Below are 19,653 nucleotides of genomic sequence, written 5' to 3'. Positions count from 1 at the left end.
ATTTATTTCCTTCTTTGTCTTAGGATTGGAGTCTATATAAGTATCTTGTTTAGGTAATGTAAGAGAAGATTTTTAGTTTAATAATATTTTTGGCAGTGTCGTTATTTTTCTATTTCATGGTATTTCACTTCGAATCAACAGGTTTTATAATATTGTTTATGGTATTCGTGCGCAAATCAGCAGATTCAATAGTCCGTAGGATAATTGCTATTCTACCAGGCGTCAATTGGCATCAGAGCTCTCTAAATGTAAAATATCGAAAAATAGGCGAATATTAATAAGGAAATTTTCCGGAATTTTTGGAAATTTTTCGGGAATTTTTCGGAGCTCGTACGGACGAGTTGACGGGGATAAAAACGGGATCCGGAAAAGCCTGTTTAGGCTACCCCATTTAAGTGAGGAAAAGTTTATATATTTAATTCTTTTTCTTTTAATTATTTTTTCCTTTTTCTTTCTTTTCTTCCTCTCCACAGCCGAGTGACCTTGTGCCCTAGCGAGCCGCGAGCTTCCATTTTTCCTCTTCTTCTTTCCATCCCCGACGCCTCTGCCCTAGCATCTCGCGCCACCACCACAGCCGGCCACCGCGAGCCCTATCTCCGATCACCTCACATCAGAGACGAGCTTTCCTCCATCTCGAGTGCCCTAGTCGGCTCTGACGCCACTGCCGACCACCACCTTGTTCCTTGTTTGAGCAGCCGGTGATCGCATGGATCTTCCTCACTAGTGTCGTGCCCTAGTTTTGCTTTTCACAGTGGTTCTGTCTTCATTGTTATCTGCCCTAGCTGTGAACGAAGAGGTAAGGGAGATTGTGTTGTGTTGCGGGATTTTAGTGGTATTCTTTCTTTGGAGTTCATCTGTTCACTAATTTTGGATGTTGGTTGTCTGGTTTGATCAGTGAACCTTTTCTTGAATTCCGGCAGTGAAGTTTCAACAGGAGGTCTTAGCTGTGGAGGACCTTTAGTCCAGCAGCCACTCTAGGTCCATCAACAACGATCTTTGCTATTGACCCACAATGACTGTGGTTGAGGTATTGTGGAGGAATTTGATTTTTCATTGTAAATGATTGCTAGTTGAGTTAGCAATAATTGCTAACTTAGGTTTAGAATTTATTTAATTGTGTAATTAGGGTTAATGAAATTAACCCTAATTGTTTAGTGGGATTAGAAATTAGTTTGGCTAATTGTTATATTATAGAATTAGCTAAAATAGACATTTTGTTTGATATCGCAGGACTTTGACACGAGACGAGTATCTCGGAGTCGGTATTGAACCTTTCTTTTATCGGAGGCGGGTACTTTTGACTTATTGTCTTTGATATGCATAGTAGTGAAATTAACAAGTTGCATTAATTATGTTCCTCATTTGTTTCGGTTAATCACTACCCGATTACCTGTTGCCTGCTTGATTGATTGCTTGTTTGCATCTCGTATTGATACTTATCTGATTTCACATGCTCATGGGTAGTGATATAACCATGTTTTACCATGTCAGGACCTAGGTTTGATACCTTATTTGATCAGTATACCTTGATATGATTTATTCACTATGGTGCCCATTATTATATGTCCAGAGGTTGGTTTAGTATATTACCATGCTTAGTGACGATAGATTCGCTCCATTATTGTTGAGCACTTTGCCAGTTTTCATCACTGTTCGGTTTGGCTCTTCGGAGCTCCATTGGTCCGCTCATGGGTAGTGTGTACGTTAGAGATCCCTCCCGTCATAGCGTACCGGAGAGAGCATTGCGCTCCCCATTTATGATTTGGGGTAGAAGTACGTGTGTACTCCGACGGCATCCGTCCACTCGGTCACTCATCAGGGGTAGTGCACGGTCGTCACAGGTCTACCCACTCGGTCCCACTTTTGTTGTGAGTTGGCTGACTAGCGTCATCACATGATGCATTTATTGCTGTGTTTGCTGCATTATTTATATGCTGCATATTGTTTGATACCTATGTTTGACATGCATACAGGATTTATCACTTCCGGTCTGACGATCTGAATAGTTTCTCTCTGTTTACTTGGTTTGCATTTACCTTTATTTTATCAGAAGACTGTACTTTGCATATCAATTGTACTGCTGAGTGTTGGACTCACCCGCCTCCGTTGTTGTTATATTTCGGGATGATGCCCTGAAGACCCGAAGACTTACGGATCTACTGGTTTTGTTTGTTTTCTTTTTTTACCATGTTATAGACTTGGTTTGTTTGGATACTTGGACTTTGTATGGATTTTGAGATGTTGATGGATTTTTGGTATGATTTGGATTTTATTCTACTACATGCTTGTCGGATTTGAGCTTTACGAGTGTAGTGGAGTAGGGTGGATTTCGAGTCAGGGTATTATCTTTCTGTTTACTTATATAAACTGCGTGGTGATGGTTTATTTTGTTGTTATTATTCCAGCCGCATGTGGCTGAGGTATTTAGTGCTTGTAGAAAGTTTCAGATTGTCCACCGTACAGGGGAGATGCTGCCGAAATTTTCTCGGACAGGGATTCCTCTGGGGCGTGACACTAAATCCCATGGATGATCGTCATGGTCGTGATTGTGGTCGTAACAAGCAAGTTCCGGCTCAGAAAGCCTCGCACTGTGTTCGTAGCACGACAAGATTCAATATCTACAGAGACAAGTCACAGTTATTTTAACGTCTAGCGGCGCAAGATCGTAAAGATCAAAAGTTCCTTTATTCTCCTTTTGAAAAATCCTTAATTTTCAATCAAGGAAAGATGTTGAAACGCAAGTTTGATGTCGAGGGATTTGGGATCAATCGTCCCGTCACTTACAACTTCGAGAGAACTCTAGCTCCATAGTGCCTCTATGTCCCTCTTTCCTCTCGCGGTGGTGAAGACAACCATGAGGATGCGGACCTCAACAACATCAAAGACTTCAATAGTGAGATCATAGGATAGATCCACGCCCACTTCAACTCTCCCAATGCTCCATCCATTTCTGTAGCAGGCAGCACCTCATCATCCTTGTTGACACCATAATCTACAGTAACTACCCCAACCCCTGAATTGGGGGAGACCAATACGTTCGTGCTTTGTCTTAGAGATCCAGCAGTGATTGAAATAAAGGACTCCGTCTCTGCTACCGCCGACATGTCCGTCACAAAAGCCCCAATTCAATTCAAAAACAGCCCTAGCTACAACATGCTCACCCAAAATCCTAGCTCTTCGGTGCAGATCCAGAAACATCACCAACAGTTGCAGCACCAGAATAACCCTCAAACCAATGTTCTTTCTTTTCCAAACACTTCAATGTTTCTGAGTTAAACTCAAATCCATCCATTGCACCCAAGTCGTTCAAGCCGGATAAACTCGAATCCGTCCATTGCTCTTCAGTCGTTCAAGCCGAATTCCAACGAAATCCTCAATTTTCCTAGTAGCAAGATGAATCCCTCACTCGGCCAGTTATGGTTGCAAGGGGCCTCTTCTCCCATCCCCAAGCTATTATCATCCCCACAACCGCAATGGACAACAAGAAGAGCAAGAAATGAACCGAGGTGGTATCTAGTGTTACCAACAACGACGAGGCGATGCTTTCCTTCAACTAGACCGCCCTCCAATGGTCAACTGACGACCCAGATTACGATCATTCCTGCTCTCCCAATCGTCCGATCATAGGAGGCGACGGAGACGACAACAAGATTGAAATATTTGATGATCCAATTTAGGGCGAAGATGAGACCGAGTCAACTAGCGAGCTAGTTTATTCAGATGACAATTCTATGCAATTGGAAGCAGTTATGAACTTTCATAAATTACTATCAATAGAAAGAATCCCTCCAATCGAAGAGGTGGTACAATCTAGGGTAGTTCCTCAATTTGTTGAGTTCCTTATGAGGGAAGACTATCCTCAACTTCAGTTTGAAGATGCTTGGGCTCTGACCAATATTGCCTCTGGAACTTCCAAGAGCACAAAGGTTGTGATCGATCACGGGGCAGTTCAGATATTCATTAAACTTCTCAATTCCCCAAGTGATGATGTCCATGAGCAAGCATTATAGGTTTTTGGGAATGTAGCTGGTGATTCTCCTATATGCAGAGATCTTGTCCTCGCCAATGGAGCATTATTTCCACTGTTGCAACAGCAGAACGAACACGCAAGATTTTCCATGTTAAGGAATGCCACATGGACTCTTTCTAATTTTTGAAGAGTCCAGCCTCAACCAGATTTCAATCAGGTTAAGTCTGCTCTTCCAACTCTGGAGCGATTAATTCATTCAAATGACGAGGAACTGCAAACAGATGCATGCTGGGCATTATCGTACTTGTCTAATGGTAACAATGATAAAATACAAGTACTTAGGCTGGTGTCTGTCCTCATCTCGTAGAACTACTACTCCATCCATCACCTTCCGTGCTTATTCCAGCCCTTTGCACTGTGGGTAACATTGTGACCGGAGATGATTTGCAAACACAGTTTGTTATCAATCATCAAGCGCTTCCTTGTCTCCTCAACCTCTTGACTCAGAATCACAAAAAAAAGTATCAAGGAGGAAGCTTGTTGCATCATATCAAATATCACAGCTAAACAAGGAACAAATACAGGTTGTTAAAGCTGCAGGTGTCACCAGTCCTCTGGTGAATATAATGCAAATTGCGGAGATTGAAGTTAGGGAAGAAAGAGAAGCAAAAGTGCAACAGTGGCCAATTGATTTTATCGAGTTGACATCAGAGACTATTAAACTCGACGAGCTTTTTTCAATCCGGGATGACTACTGTAGAAGGATCTAGAGATTTTTATTACTATTTTTTTTTTTTGATAATTTTCATTTTTTTTGGTAATTTTTGGATTTTTTTTTTGATATTTAGAGTATTTTTGGTAATTTATATCTTTTGTATTTTTAAATTTTGAGTCCGTTTAAAGATTTGAGGATTGCGAATTATTTTTCTTTCTTTTAGGATTTATTTCCTTTGTGTCGGTTTGGAGTCTATATAAGCATCTTGTTTGGATAATATAAGAGAAGATTTTTAGTTTAATAATATTTTCGACAATATCATTATTTTTCTATTTCCTAGTATTCTTCTTCGAATCAATAGGTTTTAGAGATTGTTTCCGGTACTCATGCGTGAATCAACCGATTCAATAGCTGATAATCGTCATCCCGTCCGGTGTCAAGGACTAACTTGTTTGTGTAAGTATAAATAAGATTGAAAAGCTCAATAAACAAGCTTGAATATTACTGAGCTTAAGCTTGGTTTTGCATAAACACAGCTCTTCTACAGCACTATCTATCACCCAATTCTTGAGATTTTGGGCGTGGACAGTCTCTTTCATTCAAATTGTAAAATTCCAATCAAAGCACCAGAACTTAAGGTGTAAATACCAAAAGAATACGGTAGCATATAAATCTATATCAGCAGGGGGTACATACTTTCGAGTTTCCTCTTCCTGTCTCTTTGCATCAAACTCTTTACTAGGAGGATACTTAGGCAAGCTTGAAGGATCACAAGCAAGAGGCTCCATTGTAAAGAACTGCAAACAAACAATAAACTCATGAAGGCATTACTCCCTACTATGGATCAACTACATGGATATTATTCCACCTCCATAATATATGTATATTAGATGACATTGAAGAAAATAATACTTCTAGCAAGGCAAAGAGAGTTTATGCACCAATTCACGTAGAAAACAGAATGACGCTCTAGAAATCAATGCACCTAACAAGGTAAAGGTAATTTATACACCAATCACTTAGAATGACAGAGAAAAGTACAACCCATTGAAAAGTACATACAAATCTGTGCTCTCTAACCGCCAATAAGTTTGTTTGCTTACAGGAGAATTTTTAAATTTTTGAAATTTCAAGTTGTCTTCCAAAAAAGATTTTGAAAATGAAAAGAAAATAGAGAAGTCATTTACCACAATTTTTTAGCTCTTTTCAAAGTAACATTTATTTTTTGTGAAAGATGCTTGATCTTCCTCAAAGACACAAAAATTTACTATCGAATATGTTGGGAAACAAACAATTTTCTTAGAAAAAAGAAAATTGCTAAAAACCTGTAAACAGAGACACCCGTTCCAAAACAAATCTACCTCATCCACACAATATATATTTCATGCATGATAAATGTTGTGACTACTAGGTTATCTCTAAACAGCATACCACAAAATAAAAATCAATCACAGAAATGTAAAGAAGATTAGCAATTGATCTCCTACATAATTCATATAGATTCTTTTCTGATTTCTTCTAGATTGACATCCACCACCTTCTGTAAGTCACTAACATGGCAATTGTGAACTCCCCTCCCTACTTTTGACAGTGAATCTCTTAATACTGATTTCCTCCTTTGTTTCAACATGTACACACTGTAAATTGACCACAGTTTCTATCTCCAATGGTGCTCAAAGTCAGACCTCTCAGGTATTGTCATCTCCACCTTAGTGCATGCTTCCATGCATCATGGTTCGTTGCTACTCTAGCTGCTCCAGATCTCATCCCACTTAAATACCGCACCTCTAGCCCACAAGATCTGTGCCACATTTGTTCTGTACAGAAGTTCATAGATCTTCTCTACCCCTTTCCTCCAAAATTGACTTTAATCGGCCACATATTTAAATGGAGCAGCTTCTTCCCTTCTCGTTGTAGTTTCCACCTCTACACAGACAAAGCAACTAACCTACTGATTCCTTCCTGCTTTACAGCATTCTTCCACCAGTGTGTCAGTCTATTTGCGATTGATTTTGCCTCTGAAATTCTCCTTTAGCGACAGATGCAGTGAACTTTGATATGGGTCTTTGCCTCTGTCACACCATCAAGTTGAGAAGTTGTCGCTAGCTAGATAATCCATGATGGCACTTTTCTTGCAGCAGTTTGACATTTAGGTGCAAAGCTCCCTCCCTACCTCTTGCACCTAGATGGGGGAGAGGTGTCAACGTTGACTCCTCAAGAGGAAGTCAGTGGAAAACATCCTCTGCCACATTCATCACAAAACAATCACCTCTAACTCTTACATGGTGTAGAATGGGGGCTTCAATCTGCACATGCAACCACTTATCCTTCCACCCACTAATTACCCTCAAAGCGGCAAAAATGTCACCATGCTAGCACTCCACAGATTTGTGATTCCTACGTCCAGGTTCTTGAGGTCGAACTCTTCCAAAATCCAAATATCTGCACCAAGGCAGATCCCTATTAGTAGCAGCCATCTCTAGGGCTGTAAACAAGTCGAGCCGAGCAGAGTTTTGGAGTGTTCAAGCTTGTTTGATAAGGTAACCAAGCCGAGCCGAGCCGAGCCGAGCTTAAAATGAACCAAGCTTTTGAAATGAGTGTTCAAGCTTGGCTTGGTTTATTTTTTATGAGCTTGAGCTTGTTTGAAACTTGGCTTGAGCTTGGTTCATTTAGATGTTATCAAGCTCTCAATTCAAGCTTGTTTGATTGTTTGAAACTTTTAGTTGTTTGATTGATTATTGATCTTGATAATTTAAATTTATTTATTTATTTTATTATTTATTTAGCATATTGAAAAGAATTTTATTAATGAATATAGTTCGTGAACATTGTTCATGAACGTTGTTCGCGAACATTGTTCACGAACGTTAACTAGCTGAACATATATGTGTTGAAGCTTGTTTGTTTAGCTTAACGAGCTGTTCAAGCTTGTTTGTTTAATTAATCTTATGTATATTGAACGAGCATAAACAAGCTCTTACCAAGCCGAACACCAAGCTTGTTCACGAACGCTTGGTTCATTTACAGCCCTAGCCAACTCCATCGACGTCACCCACCTCCTCTAGTCCCATGTTCTGAGAACCTAACAAATTCCCCTCGCCTATCATCCAATCAACAAAGCCCTTTGATCGCAAGCGTTTTCCTTTGAACATCATCACCCGTAAGAGCAGGCCTAGTAGCAAGGTTCTAAAATTCGCTAGGCACTAGTCGGGCGTCAAACCAGCGCCTAGCGCCTAGGCCACCTAGGCGGGAACCAGGCGTCACTAGGCGGATTCCACGGTATTAACATATATGACATAATAAATCATATTCTATTACTCCAACTCAATAACATTAAATTGAAAATGAGTTCAAAATTATATAATTAATAAAATATCACAAATTTATTCTACTTCTCCATAATTTTCAACGAATTGTTCTTTATGATCATTATTATGATCCTCCTCTTCTTCTTTGGATGCAAAATTATCTACATGAAGTTCTCTCACTCTAGAGCTTTTTTAGACTTGTCTAATGAAATGACTTTTCCAAAGGATTAGGCTTTGGCCAACCTTCAATTCAATCTCTTTCAAGTCAATCAGTTGAGGAAAGATCAGACAACAAATTTTCTTCAAATCGATTTCTCCAGCCTTTTAATTCTCTGATTTCTCCAAAATGTAGGTTTCTTCATTTGTTTTGATGAAGATGAAGTCTGATGCTAGCCGTCAGGGCAAGCCAACAAATCGATTTTCTTATTGGACAAAAGTTTAGGGCTTATAAAGCTTAAGCCCAACACAAAAAAAAAAGTTATATTTCTATTTTTTTTCAATTGGACTTTAAATTTAAAAGCCTAAACTAAAAGAAATCATGAAAACTCTACACTATTTCCACGGCGCCTAGACGATTCGACCGATTAGTCGACGCCTAGGGCCGCCTAATCCCGCCAAGGCCGCCTAGGCTAACCGACTAGCATGTTTTCGGTGCGACTGGTTGGCGCCTAGTGCCTAGGCGGCCTCCTAGGCCGATTTTTTAGAACATTGCCTAGTAGAAAGCACCAAGCTCTTTGCTGGGAGAGTTACTCCAACACAATCTCTAATTAGAGCCGTCAATTTGGGTTGAGCCCGTCGAGTTGGCCTACCTGTCAAACAATTTATGTGAATTGGGTTGAAATTTTATCAATCCATTTAAAGGCAGATCCAGGCGGATTGGCCCACCCGGGCGCAACCTGTGGCAAGCTTAGGTTGGCCGGCAGGTTGAGAAAAAAAATCCTAAAACATAAAACTAAACTAGAAAATTGAATGGGCTCATGGGTGTGACTTAGTCAACTCTAATGATTTCATCTTGTTGGTATGGTGTAATATATTTTTAGTCTTTGCCCCTCTTCTTCCACGATTCTTGAACCAACAAAAGAAAGAATACAACTCTCCTCTCTATGGACCCAATCCACCCCTTTCAAGTTTCAACTCATTCACTTTCACCTCAAGTAACTCGACAATTATCTTAATTATAATTACTATCAAATCATCTAAATCCTTTGGCCTTCGGGTTCAACAGTATTTACCAAACTTATATTAGCTACAATTCAATTATAAAATAATTCACCCCACATATATTTTTCCTTGTTTTATGGTTTGGTACCTAAATTACATATAAAACATTTTGCTTAAATGATTAAATCTCTATGGGAGAATTGAAATTCATTTGAAATTCTAACTAGATTTTGATTAAACCTTCTATTTTTTCCCCTGCCTATCTGTTATAGAACAAAACTCAAAACTTGGATGTCATCCCTTTTCTAGTCTATGTAAAAAAATGTATAGGCAAATCAGTTTTCCAATGAGTAAGTGCTTCCGTTTTACTAAATTAAATGCAACATTTTTTAGATGCGCCTACAATAGAAGAATAAATGAACTAAACAACCTCCAATGAAAACACCAATGAAGAAGAGCTACATCTAAATTTTAAACTTTTCCAATACTTAATTGGCTCGTCTAATCCAAACTTAAAATGTTTAATCTTATATTTTTTTTATGGGTCCATGGGTTGGCCCACCTAACCTGCCTTGAGTTGGGTTAAGAACTTCCCAATCAGCCAAAATGACGAATTAGCCTGCCCCGCCAAATGGCCAGCCCACAACGGACCAACCCATCCCGCCATAGGTCGCCCGTTTGACAGCTCTATCTCTAATCACTATTTTACACAAGGATGTGTTGGTCTCTTGCGGCCGACAAGAGGGGGTGAATTGTCCTGCACAATATAAAACAAAAAAACACCTTTCTCAACTCGATTAGGCTTTAAAACAATTACACACTTTAAAGAAATATAAAGGAATAAAATAAGTATGAGACAAAGGAATTTTTTTACTTGGTTTGCAATCAAAGGATTGCTACTCCAAGGAAATTAAGCTAAGTAGAAAAATCTCCTTCTCAAACAAAACATCGAAGGCAGAGAAGCCTCGTACACAAAAATAAAGCTCAGGAATGAAAAACTGAATAGTTATCGAAGTACAGAGTGTGTTGTTCCAAATGGAAAAGACCAGGGCTCTATTTATAGTCCACTGGTCGAAAATGACCATTTGTTGACGTGCCATAGTCCGAGCGCCCGGACCCTCTCCGGGTGCCCCAACGTGGCAAATCTTATCGTCTCGCAAACAGCTACGCAATGGGAAGTAGATAAAATCTTATCTGGTCCGAGCGTCTAGAAAAGCTTCGGGCGCCCAGACCGCCTTTGAGCAGGGGAGCCTCTGCGAGGCGCCCCTACCCGGACCAAAGTGGCTCAGGCGCCCAGAGTTCGAGCACTTGGAATAGCTCCGGACGTCGAGGTGCCCCCGCCCGGACCAATTTGGTCCAAGCGCCCAAAATCCGGGCGGTTAGACCATAGTCAACTCCAAGTTGGCTTTCTATCCTGGTCTTCTGCTCCGACTCCACTCGCTTGAGTGATTTCAGCCATCCGGAATAGGATTCACCCGAACCCATTTTCCGGCCTTCTCGAGTAACCTTCCACTTCAGCTTCTCGTCCCTTGAAAATGTCGTGCGCTTTCTTCTCGCCCGCCAGCGCACTCTTCCGCAGCGCTTCGTCCCTCGGACGTACTCAGCCCGTCAACTCTCTCTCGTATTGTCCTTCTCGCTAGTTGCATCTTTTGCTCGACTTCCTGTGCTCCTAACACAAGGATCAAACCACAAGGACCTAACTTGACTTGGTTAATCACATCAAAACCACCACGGGATACTTACAAGATGGGCATGATCTGATCTAGTGGATAACCACAAAAGGGGCAAGTCATTCAAATTTGATTAGTAGAATGATCTGATTTACAAATTTGTTTTCTCTGTGCTTCTATTTACAGATCTCCCATTCAACATCATCCAGCTACCACATCAGCCATTGGCCAGGTCATCAATGCTTGTCTCAAACCAAAGCAATGCACGTTATCAACCACATTGACACTCAATTGCCATGAAAATCAGGGCAAGTTGTGGGGAAAAAAACCCTTCAGTGATGTGTCACCAGAAATGAATTTAACATAAACAAATAATGAAAGAACTACATCATCCATGTAAGATACAAATCTAAAATCCAAAATAAGCTGATTATGAAAAAAAACTGCATCAACCAAATAGTTGTAATGTGTAAACAAATGAAAAGAGACCAAAAATAAAATACTAGCTTATCTTATACGATGACAAGATTAATCACAGAATTTTTTTTCAAGTAACAAAGTACCTCATTCTTTAGGGCAGAAGCAGCAGTTCCACGGTCTGCAGGATCCACTGAAAGAAGAACTTCAAGTAATGTAAGAGCTGATGGAGGAAATTCCTTATATATTTCAGCAACACATCGTCTATAAGGTTGTTGTGGTTTAAAAATGGTAGCATGGGGCAATCTAGATTTCCTCCAATACTCTTCAGAAGGTGAACCACAGAGTTTAAATATTTTGTGCAACTGTTCTACCTACACATATGATCACTGAAATCAGGAAACCTTTAAAATAAATGTGCCAGGAAAACATAGCTATCATTTTTCATGAAAAAATCATGAAATAAAAATTGTGTCCAATTGAAAAAAAAGGATCCAACTATCAAGCAGAAATATACGCATGGATACTTAGTTGATGTTAGGTCCCATTGCAATGCATAGTTGCGTTCAGGATTTTTTTTTCCTGGAAGCAAAGGTACTTGATATAGGAATTAAAGTTGACACCTCGCCAATCACAATAAAATATTCTTTAAAATTTAGCTAGAACTCTCTAATACTAATAAAATAGTAAAGCATAATGTTATGCTGATGGTCTTTTAAAGTTAACAGGTCAAAACTTAGTTTAAGTTGATCCAACACAATTTAAGGAGATGGTAGATATATTCCTATTACCATCCCTTTAATATATATATATACTAGGTATCCAAATCTTACGACCCGACTAATCCTAGGGTAGACGGTCGACCCACATTCCACCCACTAAGTAAATCCAAGAAGCGCGGTGGCTCCTGACATGGCCCCCCACCTTCACCGGTAGTTCAATCGGAATGGGAGTGGCCTGCGTGGGAATTGAATCCTAGTTGCTTGGGAAATGCACCTTGCCTCTTACCACCACACCAAGCCCTAGGGGACTCCTATTATCCATCTTGATTGTATAAAATCTGATATACATCCTGATTCATGGAAAATGTTTTGCAAAGCATAATTTTTCTACATAAAAATATATTTGGAAACATTAAATATAAGATAATAATGAAAAGGATGTGACCGCTTCTTCTTGCACCAACTATTGAGGAAAGGGAAGATTTTCACAGTGATGAAACCTGGGCAGGCAAGTTTAATCGAAACACAAGCTAGACCACCAGGTGTTCAGAACTTTAACTAGATATTTCTTCCATAAAACTGTGATGAATCTAGTAAGCTTTTAACGAACCATATATCCAATAAGGTCATCATGCATAGATCCACTTTGACTTTATTGTTAAGGACATTCTATAAAAATCTGCTCTGAATCAAATCCCCTCCTTTGGACACTTCAATCTTTTGATTCTTTCTTTTACAATACATGCTTAGCGCACACAACAATAAATTGACACAATATCATTGAAATCATGGAATTATTATAATTGTCCATCCATACCTTAAACCATAGTTTGAAATCTCATACCATACTGAGTGAGAAACAGTCAAAATGTATTCCGATAAATTACCAGAACTCGATATTACTCAACATCAAGACAATATCTGCTGTATCGTTGTGTCAACTATGTCATCGAGTATCATTTCATGTGAACATGACACCCCTTGTTTGCTAAAATCGAGATAATGTTGACATTTTTTAGTTTATAATTTGTTTCCCTACAAGACAATATCAAAATTGTAGCATTCTATATGGAAAACACATATTGAACTTAACTATATAGTTGTTCTATCTTTTTCCTTTTTCTTCTTCATCTCTTTCTTCCTTCCACCTCTATTGTACCACTGACACCATATATCAAAACGTCTACACAATATTGAATAAGTGTCTAGGTTAATATTGGTACCTTGGAGGTGTTTAGCTCGATTTGCGCATGTTTATTTCATTCTCTTTTAAAGTAGTGGTATGAATATAATTGATCAAGGAGTGACTCACCTTAAGCATCTTAGGCATAGAGTTGAAGTTAAAATCTACTTGTTAGCATGTGTTTTACTTTCGTATTTATTTTACGCTATATATTTAACACAAGGTCACACACATACATTTGCTATTAATCATTGTATTAGTTGTAAAAAAAAGGGCAGCTTGGTGCACGAAGCTTCCGCTATGCGGGGTCCCTGGGAAGGATTCATTGTACGCAGTCTTACCCTGCTTTTTGCAAAAGGTTGTTTCCAGGATTCGAACCTGTGACCTTTTGGTCACAAAGCAACAACTTTACCATTGCGCCAAGGCTCCCCTTCAATCATTGTATTAGTTATGTTTTAATAAAAAACATCTATTCATATCCTCTAACCAAGTTATTCAATCCCGGAGTACACAATTAAGGGTAAGGTTTGAAGCATTATTGCTTGCTAGAGTTTTGAGCACCATGTTATGATCACACCCAAGTCATTCAATCCAAGAGTATGTAGTTAGCGCGAAGGTTCGAAGCATTATTGCTTGTTAAAGTTTCGGGCACCATGTTATGATGATACTCAGCACACTGTAGAATAATCAAAGTATACTAAGATTAATTTAGATGAGTCTTATTCTTTACTTGCAAAAACATAGTAATTTAATTAATTAATTGAATTAAATTTTATCATATTATAGTGCACTAATGCTTGACATTTATCGGCATGTGCTAAAGCATGCCAAGATATTTAATGCTCTTTCAATTAGATTTTATACTTTTTAATAAAATCGTACCAAGTAGTACAACAACAACCAAGTCTTATGCCACTAGGTGGGGGTCAGCTAATTCAAGTAGTAATTAAATTAAAAATAATTTTACTCATTCTTTCTTCAATTTTTATTGAATAAATTTATAAAAAATTTACTCTAACAGTCTTCTTTCACTACCTTGTTTGCTTACAAAATAAAACTGTTGAAAAAAATCAACAAACAATTAATATAAACATAAAAAACATTACTTAAATTCATCTTAATATCTGCCAATGTGTGGCAAATGTCAGCACGACAATACTCATTGCTACAATCAACACAAGATGCATGGGAGAGATTACCCCTACCATCATACCAATCAGTTTCAGTACATTTTCAAAATTTATTGGAATGGTACGTTTCAACCATGCTACCCATGTTTCAAGATTGCAAATCATAAAAAAATAAAAAAATAAAAAAAAAAAAGGCAGCCCGGTGCAAGAAGCTCCCGCTATGCGGGATCCCGGGGAATGATCCATTATACGCAGCCTTACCCTGCTTTTTACAAAAGGTTGTTTCCAGGATTCGAACCCATGACCTTTTGGTCACAAAGCAACAACTTTACCGTTGTGCCAAACTCCCCTTCATTGCAAATCATGCCAATAGGAATTTTATGTTCATTTATTTTAATTATTTCATCAATGTTTATCTTAATACTGAAACTACATTTCATATATTTAATGTTTGTTCTATTTATCTTTAAAGCTTTAATTTTGAAAATCAAATCATATTTACAACAAATCACAAAAGATTAAGAAGGAAACATAATAATGACGTTTGATGATAATGTGGCTGCAAAGTGGAATGTAAGACAATAATAACCACAATGTCAATAAAGAAAAAACCTCCCATCCCATAAGACTCGTATGATATCATAAAAACTCAGGGATTAAGCTAGCATGAAATACAAAGTTACTTGCCTCTGTTCGTCCTGGCATTATAGGTTTGCCTGCATATAGTTCTGCAAGAATGCATCCAGCACTCCATAAGTCAACACTAACCCCATAATTAGTGGCTCCTAGCAAAAGTTCTGGAGGTCTATACCAAAGGGTAACTACACGGCTAGTTAATGGAAGTCGTTGCTCAGGATCAAAGAAACTTGCCAAGCCAAAATCTGCAATTTTTAAAATGCCACTGTTGTCTATTAAGAGATTGGAACCCTTGATATCCCGATGCAGAATTTCACGATTGTGACAATGATCAAGACCATGTAAAAGTTGTTGCATGTAACATTTAACCTGTAGAATAAACAAAAGAACATTGAGAGATGCTTTATAAATACATCTAATATTCTTTGATGAACTAAAAAGATCGAGTACTCATCCAGTAACCAAACAGTGACTCTTCATTGCATACAGAAACAATGCATATCATCAAGCATTTAGCAGATAATAAATTATTAACTCTGAGTCACCTGGGGTTCACTGAACTTTAGCCCAGGGGAAGAAGCCAGGCCAGCAAGGTCATGTTCCATATACTCAAAAACAAGGTATAAACTGCAAGACATGCGTGATGTTACCAAACCTTCCAGCTTCACTATATTTGGATGATTCAGTCTCCGCAGAATGAGAATCTCCCTAGCCATGAACTTTACACTTTCAGGCTCAAGATTGTCAAACCGCACTTTCTTTAAAGCAACAATCTTTTTATGGTCAAGATCCCGTGCTCTGTATACACTACTATATGTACCTTGGCCAATCTACAAATATGAAATGCATCATTACGACAAATATATTAATAAAACACATGAGAAAGAGTATCCAGTTAATAAGATAGGAAAATAGTGACATTGTGACAATAATAAGATGTCACAATTTCCAATATTGTAGTCAAAGATACAAACCAAAAAGATATTCTATAATAATAAAGGTCGGTTATAGTTCACCAGTTAGGCCTGCTATTTTTCCTAATCATGGTTTCTTTTATCACATAGCGCACACATGGTTTGATAAACATATAATATTTCATTCTCGCTACCTCACTTTGTGGGAAACATTAAACAGGTTCTAACAAAGTCAGGTGGCAAGATGATAAAACAAGAAAATTACAAGTATACAATCTGAAAATCAACCTAGTTTAGTAATGTGGTAACGTTAACTTTGTTAAACATATATTACTTATGTACTGGAAGTTTGTTATGAACAATGTTAATGCATGCATGGTTGCTTAATCAACATAAGTTGCATATAGAATTTGTCTGAACATTGAAAACAGTTTGCTTTCCTCAAGAAAATTTAATGGGCATGTTTCTTAGTATGTTTTTAACTTTTTTACATTTACATAATAATTTATATATCTCCAATTCCTGTAAATGTACCAATCAACCACTGAAGTCTACATTTTGCTTCTGCCCAAATCAGGCAGAAATACTATTATGGACAATTTTGACTTTTTTTTTTTTTTGAAATATTAAAAATAAATCAAGTTTTTCTATGCCTTAAAAAATTAATTTGAAATTTTTTTTAAAATTATTCTTTTTCTTTCCTTCCAATGAATCGCATACAAAGGGAACCTTTTCCTATCCATTGCTGCTAATTTTTTCCCCTACCTATTTCATTTCCACTGCTATTTCCCTTAGTTACCCAGAAAGTGACACTTTCATTTGTGGTCTCAGAACATATGGTTTCCAAGAGAATCAACCAAAGAAACATAATAGTCACAATAGCAGATTATGATAGGTATAGTGATAAAGATCTGAAAGAAAGAAAAAAAAAAAGTGCAAAGAGTACAGGAAAAATGTAGACAACTTGGTCAATCCTGAAGAGGGGATCTTGGCATGTAACCAAAAGTGGCAATATGAGGTATGTAGAATTGGAAATTCAAAGCTCATCCTCATCAGCATCACTAATATCTAGTGGGAGTCTGGGAGATGAATGTTGGGGCCTACAGCTGAGAGACCTTAGACACCCATTAGCAGATCAAACCAGTACAAAGGAGCAAGAGAAAAAGTAGAAGCTGACACTTTATCAGTTTGAGAAACATAGACAGGAAGGGAACAATCTCTTTACCAACTAAATAACCCCAAATATTTATATTATACCACAATTTAAGGTAGACAGGAAGGAAAAGATTTTTTTTTAGCCAACTTAATAACCCAAATATTTATATTACGCCAAATAAAACAGGTCATTTAATTCAATAGTTTCAGTCTACATCATGAATCATACACATTAATTTATTTAATTGGCATCGATCATAAACAGAACGAATGATGTAATAACACGGAGCATTATTATCTTTTCTTTCTCTTTCTGAGCTTCCAATCTTCTTAAAGTTGAGGTTTTCCCAAAAATATAAATTAGAATGCTGATTGTTTGGGAAAGGAAACAGGTAGAAGTAAACTCCTCATGACATGTTACAAGCAAAACTAGATGATCTTTTGCATAAATCCATGGAACACAAAGACAGCGAATATGCTGCTTTAATAAATATCTATGTTATATGTATCCCTTCATTCCATCATGATGATTTTCCTCTTAATTTTGACAAATCAATTGAGTATGACAGGAATATCCACTACAATAGAAGTGGTGACAAGAATGGCATCCGATGTCGTCTCCATTTAAAAACACAGCAGGGCAATGAGTAGGGTATAGTACATTTCTTATTAAAATTTAATGTATAAATTAGGCATACACAATTGAACTAATTTTCATTTAGCTATCGAACTATTGATACATTAACTAATCCTTCTTCCTACAAATTTTATGGAGTTCCACTTATGACTTAGACAATTTCACAATCAACCAATTATTGAATTGGCCTAAGTAGATTTCAAGTTCGTAGAGAACATACTACACAAATCCAACTAAACACACTCCACCAGATCATAGTCAAAGTTGCACAGTTCAAGCTCCAAGGATGTTTAGACCGCCTAGCAACTTTGTTACAATAGAAAAGAACAAAACTTGATGAATGACTATATATTAGAAAGTCAAACATGACCAATTTTTACTCAAGACTGACGAAAATAACGGCAAGAAGTGATACCAAGGACAAACAACAAAACTTACTTTATCCAGCTTCTCGAATGAATCGGCCTTGCGTGGCACCCAACCCATAATGGCTTCTCCAGCCACCGTAGCTAACCAAGCTGGCCACCCAGCCGCCACCTGCTCTCCTTCGACGGCCTTGGCAACACTACCGAACGACTGCATTGGATGTTTCCATTGTGCCTGTCTCTCTGCGACTCTCCTCCTCTCAGCATCCGACCAATTAGCACGAACCGGCCCATTCGCTACCTTCTTCACCGCCGCCGCCACCTCCACGCCCGCGTCCATTCTAACAGAGGCTACCTCCTCGCGCCTCAAGGACGACACGTATAAAGACGTCGCCGATGACCTCTTGGCCGGCGCATCGACCTGTAAGGCCCCTACCGCCGACAGAGGTTGGAGGGGCAACCTCTCTCGAGGGCTCCTCCTTCGACCGTCCTCGACGGCCAAGGGCTTGCCACAGGCACAACCCATGGGTTAACAGAGGGGAAGATCCCAGATTCACAGGTCACCGCGCCTCGATCGGTACATAGAGATCTCCTCCTCGCAGTCGCCCATCGGCGGCGAGGTGGAAGGCAACGTAATAGCCGTGAGAAGGGAAGACGAGGGATCGGAGAAAGCCGAGAGCGAGAAAGTGTTCCAGAGTTTCCTTGGATTCTCTGCAGGTGGGTACCGACGTAATGTTACCGGCTTAGTGCACAGTCGAGCGAGTGACTCTAACTGGAACAGAACATAAAACAAAAATACAACGATCATTTTTTAAACTATTAATTATTGTACGTATTCTCAGATAATGATTGATTTTTAAAAGTGCAAATGGAGCAACTCGATTTAATAAAGTGAGCGTTTGGCTATTAGGATTCATAAATTTTAGTATTTAATTTGAAGAGTTAGAGTTTGAATTTTGATGAAAATAAAAATTTATTGACCAAGAATGGAAAATCCTTGTGAGTAACGGTACGACTGAAGGGTCGTCGGTTGACGACATAAGCGGTCATCAGTTAGGCTACCATTGTAGTCGCCCAAGGGATCAAGATTGGACCGTCAGTTGGGTCACTAGTGTGGCCACCCAAGGGGTTGAGTCGTTACAATAAAAAAGACACCTTTTTATAACGGACTCATCTCTACAGTTGGTGGTCGGGCTAAGTAAACCAAGTAACCAACGAATTTAGTATTAATTTAGATAACAACAAAACACATAGACATTACATGGATAAAACTATTTGATAAACATAAAGTGTTATTATTTGTTAAGTTGTTTAGTGAAGTAATTCAATGATAATATTTTAGTATAATGAACTAGAGAAGGTTTAGATTGAGCACTTTCAATTAGTAAAGTGGCAAGGTACAGTTACTCAAGTATCCACGATTTGAATCTTAACTATGATTAGACAAGAGTTAGACACTTGAGTCAAACTCAAGATCTTCTAGTCTTTAAAAACACATAATTTACACTGTTGTATCAAAGAGAGGACTGGTTTAAACTTTGTCGAATCAAAAAGAGCAGTAAAACAAGCTTACATTATTTCATCTCGACTTGAAAGTTGAGATCTCTTCCCATGTCGATAATTCAATTTGTTCTAAGATTCTGGGTAGGTTTTGATACACACAGAAACCA

General features: G+C 38.4%; 1 protein-coding gene and 1 pseudogene across 2 annotated transcripts in view; one reads left to right on the top strand and one right to left on the bottom strand.

Annotated features, from left to right (window-relative positions):
• LOC121980318 (probable serine/threonine-protein kinase At1g54610) overlaps positions 1–18,730 on the bottom strand; it is a 29,548-nt gene extending 10,818 nt beyond the window's left edge. The window contains exons 1-5 of one of the 2 annotated variants that reach the window (XM_042532309.1): positions 18,057–18,730; positions 15,458–15,742; positions 14,964–15,281; positions 11,388–11,615; positions 5,382–5,482 (exon numbers count right to left, since the gene is read on the bottom strand). In XM_042532309.1, the coding sequence (XP_042388243.1) occupies positions 5,382–5,482; positions 11,388–11,615; positions 14,964–15,281; positions 15,458–15,742; positions 18,057–18,509 (1,385 nt within the window). In that variant the 5' untranslated portion in view covers positions 18,510–18,730. The remainder of the gene's footprint in view (positions 1–5,381; positions 5,483–11,387; positions 11,616–14,963; positions 15,282–15,457; positions 15,743–18,056) is intronic. The other variant, XM_042532308.1, reaches the window with a different exon arrangement.
• On the top strand, positions 3,103–4,927 carry LOC121982553 (annotated as a pseudogene).
• Positions 18,731–19,653: the final 923 nt, after the last annotated feature.

The sequence above is a fragment of the Zingiber officinale genome, chromosome 5A, assembly GCF_018446385.1.
Source record: "Zingiber officinale cultivar Zhangliang chromosome 5A, Zo_v1.1, whole genome shotgun sequence".
Classification (NCBI taxonomy): Eukaryota; Viridiplantae; Streptophyta; class Magnoliopsida; order Zingiberales; family Zingiberaceae; genus Zingiber; species Zingiber officinale.
This window is presented reverse-complemented; position numbering and strand designations above follow the sequence as displayed.